Genomic DNA, 5,628 nt, shown 5'->3' on the forward strand with positions numbered 1-5,628 from the left:
TTATATATGCTTTTAAAATCTCTCGAGAAAGCATTTGGCTTTTCCAAATATGCAGCTGCACATTTTCTTAGAGCTTGATGATGTGCATTTTAGAGTATTTTTTTATCTGTATCTTCCGAGTTATTCTAGAACTCTAATGTAGAAAGTACCAGTCTGTCTATCGCGAAAAATGTCTTAGAAGAATTTAGATTTATAGTGCCAAGGATGATTTCCATTTAATGTTTGAAAAAAACCAAATATTGGGCCGTGGTAGAGTTATTTTTCCTATTTTCTTCACTGTTGGTTTCATGAGAACATCAATAAATATAAATGTAAAAATGTGATTAAAGCCCAGTTGCTGGGACATGAAAAGTTCCCCAAAAAGATTACAAAGAAGATGTAAATGGTTTTATGTCATATTGTCATACATTAAGCTCATCTTGTCTACTTTTTTTTGGTAGTTTAGTGTAATCTCAGCGACAAAAGCCAAAAACTTTCTCCTGAAATCCTTGCCGTCTTTAGTTTCCTGAGCATGACTTCAATGATATTCAAAACAAAACTAACAAAAGGAAAAAAAAAAAGCCTGTGTTGCAGTAAACATTTTCAATTTACGATCTTATAAAAAACAAACAAAAAATAATAAGTGTTCATCTTAATCAGTTCCACTTGCTGGACGGTCAAAATTTTACCAGTTTATATCTTCAGTCACAAACCACATATAATTATTTTTTATTATTTGTTCTAGTAAAATTGATTCTAATGTTCTAATTAATTACAAATCAAAGATAAAAAAAAACCCAACAGATACTTGACCAATTTGTAATAACATTAGCTTTTATTAAAAATGTCATTTTTATGGACAAATACAAATATTACTCTATTTACAATTGCCAACTACTATACTAAAACAAAAGCCCTGGAAAGCTCTATTCACAGCTAAGCTAACAGTGGTGACAATAAGGGAATCTCATTCATTAGTCAAAAAAAAAAAACAACAAAAAAACTAAGAAACAGAACTTAAAAGCGGACCGGTTGCTATTGGTAACCGGTCTCATCGACAGCCACACTCATCCACCACCATGTCCTGGTAGTGTCGGAGCACCACGTTATCGTTGTTGTCGTAGTAGAGCATGGAGATCGGGGAGAGCCGGATGGGGGCGCAGCCGGGTTGAGGCGTGCCCTGCGGGTCCAGGGAGTGGACCAGCGTCTGCAGGATGGCGTGGTTGGTGCCGTTCAGGCTCTCGCTCAGTGGGAACGGACACTCGCCGTGGCAGTAGTTGGCCATGTAGCCCGGCGGGGCGATGATCCAGTCCTGCCAGCCCACGTCCTTGAAGTCGATGTAGAGGCGACGGGCCTTGCAGATGTTACTGGGCGTCACGGGGAGGTGAACGGCGCTCCTCCTTTGCCGGGAGTGACACTGGTGCGGGTTCAGGGACACGACCACCAGAGAGGCCTCAATCAGAGGGAGGGTCCAGGCTTCCTCCAATGGGAGGGCGTTGCCCGGCAGAAAAGGCGTGAGCTCATCCGGATCCACACTGAGAGGCGGACTCAGCTCCACGACCAGGCCGTAGTTGTGGCCCGGTTTGCGCCAGATGTCCGCCAGCGGCGTCAGGTCCATGGCGATGGCGGTGGGCTCCAGCTGCGGCCGAATCGACTGCGACAGCAGGAGCCTGCGATTGGCCTGGGGATCGGCTCCCCGCAGCGTGGCTCGGATCACTTTGGAGAGCGACATGCTGACGGCTCGGGGACCCCGCAGGAACCCGGCGGGCCTCAGAGGCTTCCAGTGGAGCCTGATCTCCAGCTGAGCCAGAGACAGCAGCTCCACAGGCTGCAGGACAGACACGTTGAAGAAAAGCTGCTTCACCAGACAGGCCTGACAGCTGCTGCTCCAACCCGACACCAGCCTGCCTGCAAGACACCAGCAGGGAGAGCTGTGCTTTAACAAGGTCTTGTTGGGGGGGAGGGGTGACGGAGGGGTGTGGGTGCTTGAAAAGACACCAAGCGCACAACGACATAAATAACGGTGGAGATGAAATTTCACAGCCCTTTATTTCTCGGTGGAACACACAGAGCGCCTGGACTCTGTGATTTTTAGCAGCAGCATCGCTGGGTTTTGCTGAAGCAGCGGCCCAGGGTGATTTACAGACCCCAGAAGAAAAGCCTTTACCTGAGCCGCTTCCTAAATTAATCGGATGCGTTTTTGGTTTACCCGGCCTCGTTGCTGAACAACGCTGTGATGAATAAATAACACTGCATCTAGTCTTATGGGGTCCGTATGCAAATCCTGGTCGTTACTCTTCCCTCCGAGGCTGATCTCCTATGAACAAAGACGCACCAAACTTACCAGACAAGTAAGGGGTTTGCTATCATTTTAGCATAGCAGCACATTTTAAAGTTGAGAAAGCAGTAACTTGATTTACAAAAAAAAAAAAAAAAACATTTCTTCTATATGCTAAGCTGAAGAATGTCACTTAAAGTCCTTTGCAAAAATATTTTAAAAATGGGCTCTTTGGTTTATTTATATTACAGTCTCAAGTCTTAATTTATTAATTAAAGTTTTATGTAATGAGTCGCAGTACATTGTTGCGAAGGATAGGAGAATTACTCAATGTTTTCACAATTTTTTAAGGAAAAATATCAAAAGCAGCAATGTGCTGACTGACGTGCGCAGCAGCAGTTTCAGGTTTTGCCACATTAGTTAAAGGAGAAAATGAGCTCAAGAGGAAAGTAGGTGGGGGGGGGGGGACAGGAAAGGTCACGTCACCAGTTTGGTAGCATTTCAATTATTGAAAACAAAGTAATAAAACTAAAAAATTATATTGACCGATATGAAACCCAGTTAAATCTTTGCAGAATAATAGGCTAACACTTCCACTTCACGAGTAAGCACTACTTGGTGTTAATCTTTTACCAAAAAAAAGAAAGAAATACATGAATGTTTTTAAAATGGTTAAACAGTGAAAGCGTTGGGTCTTACAGCTAGGCTAACTAAATTGAATAAAGCTTTTAACTTTATTTTAAAACACGTCTCGCGCCAACCAAGGTGAACATTTAGTTTTAAACTCAATAACACCAAAGTCTCACCTTGGTCCTGAACGTGGCGGATGATGTTGCCGCGGACTCCGTACTCGGACACCGTGCAGGGGTCGCTATCGCGGGCCTGAATGCTCTCTGACCTCCGGAACATCCTCCACAGCTCGGAGGGGACGGGGCGGCGGTGGCTCCCTGCGGGCTGCGGCCGCTCAGAAAGACCGAGGGAGCTGAGGAAAAGCCGCTCTCGGGTGTTTCTGTCCTCCGCGTCCGAGAAGGCCAGCAGACCGAGAAGCCACACAGCTAACACCAGCAGAGCAGCCATGTTTGGTCCAGGGGACTGAAGTGGAGCTCTGTGGTTCTTCACCTGTAGCGCTGGGAGCCTCCCGCTGTGCAGCTGGGTCATTATGTTAATGAGGAGCGGGCGGAAGGGCCACAGATAAGGTGGGGGGTGGACTGAGCTGAGGCCCCCAGAAATAACATGAAGGTTCTAGTACTGTCTGCAAAATTCCTTTCAGAAGCTATTTATTCAGAAAGTATTCCACGTTTATTTACACAACAGGAAAGAATTAAATGCAATAAGTAAAATATGTCAAAAATAAAAACAGCTAGGTTTTTCTTTTATAATGAAAGACAGCACTGATTCAGATTAAATTCTGGTTTTCTTCCATTTGATTAAATTTAATTTGATCCCGTCTTTTTCTCCCATGAGCTAATCAAAACTTTGTTTTTATGCACTGTGTGTTAAAAATAAACACTTAAAGCATATTCAGCAGATAAGCTGGACATCAGTTAGCATAAGACTCTCCAGGTTACTGTGAAGTTCCAGGCTGTAGTTGGCCTCAAAATGAAATCCTGGTTTAGGACTCCTTCTACCTTCAGCTGGCCTGTTTGGGTTGGATGTAGACATAAATGGGACCAGCAAGAAGTTTTGCTCAGACTTTGGACCGGCCTGACACCAAACTTCATTCTGCTCCCGTGGTGAGTTTATTGCACCACCTGGTGGGCAGTGGAGGTACTACACTAAACATCCCCAAAGAAAATAAATAAAATGTTTTTTTTTTATTTTCTGACAGTTTATATTATTGACATGTGCTACTTTAGTTAGCAGCAGTGCAAAATTTGTAGGTTTTTTTTTTTTTTGCTTACATGTTTAATCCAAAAAATGTTCCCAGTCCTTGTAGGAATTGTTTGCTTTGTTTAATGGATATTCATCGTGCTCATTTTGTGTTCTCTTTTTGAAACAGACGCTATGTTCGAAACTGGATTATTAATTATGGATTATTGATTATTATTGAAATCATTCAATGCAGAAAAAATTTAACATTTCTTCTTTCCTTTTTCCAGAATCACTGATTGCGGTTTCGTGTCTTTGAAACTTTCCCCAAAGCAACACTGATGCATCAGCACTTCAGTTTTTTTCCAGCCGAATGTTCCATTTTTCAAGCTATTTTGTCTAAATTTGCTATAAATAACCCTAACCCAGCTAAACGGGATCAGTTGACCCCTGAAGCCACAGGATTTGTGCTCTCAAATGTTTAAAAATTTTATTGAAAGCAAAAGGATTAATTAGTATATAGTTTTGGGCTTCATTAGCATGAATTAGCCCATAGCATGTAGCTGTTCAGAAGGCTCGTGTTGTTTCAGGAGAGGTCTGGGTGTCTCTAATCTTCCCCAGATTCTCCACTGGGTCGTTTGGGTCAGAGCGGTTTGCTGACCAGTCCAGAACAGTGACTCTACGGTCGTCAAAGCAGCTAGCGGTTCTTTTGGAAGTGGGTTGGTGCCAACTGCTGCTGGACAATGAAATCGGCATCTATATGAAGCTCTTCATCACAGGGAACCATGAAGTGCTCTGAGGTTTTCTGGTAGACAGCTGCTCTGACTTTGGACCCAGATGACCCGGCAACTCCTGAACTCGTCACCTGAAGGGAAAATTTCACATTGGATTTAAAGCAACGTGGGATTCTGTAACCTCTGCTTTGGGATCTTAAGTTTCCAGATGAGAAGCAAAGTTTGCTTTTATTGAAAAGAGGACGTTGGACCATTGAGAAACAGTCCGGTTCTTCTTCCACACCAAAGTGGGAAGTTTTGTCAGGTTGTTTCTATATACCATATCTACCTCTGCTTTTCCATCCACTCAACTTTCCTGCAGTACATCACTCTGTACATCCGGCAATGACCTTTTGTGACTTACCCTTCATGTAGAGGTTGATTGAGGTCCGATGGACGACTCACATCTGGACTGCATAATTCCGAGTCGTAATGTTTCAGTTTAGTCTATATAATATTCTAATTTGACATATTTTAGCCATAAATTAACAGAAAAACACTAGAAATCAGGGTTAAATCCTTATAATCGTTCAGTTTTGCTTTTTAATTTCAATTAATAAAATAAAATACCTTACCTCTGCATCTACTCTTTTGTATAGTGATTTTTGATCACAGTAAAACACTGTTCTGCTTTTTTTTATGCTTCTAATGATTTAAACTTGATTCAATGAGTAACTGTTTGGCTGATCTACAACGAAATTTAAATTTAACTTTCACATTTTCCTAAATATGTAAATGTAATTTTCTAAAAATGTTTCAACTCCGATACATCCAACCAACCAAAACCGA

At 42.4% G+C, this 5,628-nt stretch overlaps 1 protein-coding gene across 1 annotated transcript; it reads right to left on the reverse strand.

Annotated features, from left to right (window-relative positions):
• Window positions 1-795: 795 nt before the first annotated feature.
• Window positions 796-3,453, reverse strand: gdf3 (growth differentiation factor 3). The gene is made up of 2 exons (XM_015001043.2): window positions 3,064-3,453; window positions 796-1,887 (listed from the first exon to the last, which is right to left on the reverse strand). The coding sequence occupies exons 1-2, from the start codon at window positions 3,413-3,415 to the stop codon at window positions 1,031-1,033; spliced, it is 1,209 nt and encodes a 402-aa protein (XP_014856529.2). The 5' UTR covers window positions 3,416-3,453; the 3' UTR covers window positions 796-1,030.
• Between the last annotated feature and the right edge of the window lie 2,175 nt (window positions 3,454-5,628).

This window comes from Poecilia mexicana, unplaced genomic scaffold, assembly GCF_051168715.1.
Source record: "Poecilia mexicana isolate PSO_F unplaced genomic scaffold, ASM5116871v1 scaffold_2, whole genome shotgun sequence".
Classification (NCBI taxonomy): Eukaryota; Metazoa; Chordata; class Actinopteri; order Cyprinodontiformes; family Poeciliidae; genus Poecilia; species Poecilia mexicana.

Bases quoted from the DNA above. Each gene is read 5' to 3' on its own strand.
- gdf3 (XM_015001043.2), bottom strand. From the start codon at position 3,415: ATGACCCAGCTGCACAGCGGGAGGCTCCCAGCGCTACAGGTGAAGAAC. The intron at 1,888-3,063 runs GTGAGACTTTGG...GGTGTCTTGCAG, and splicing joins CCGCCACGTTCAGGACCAAG to GCAGGCTGGTGTCGGGTTGG.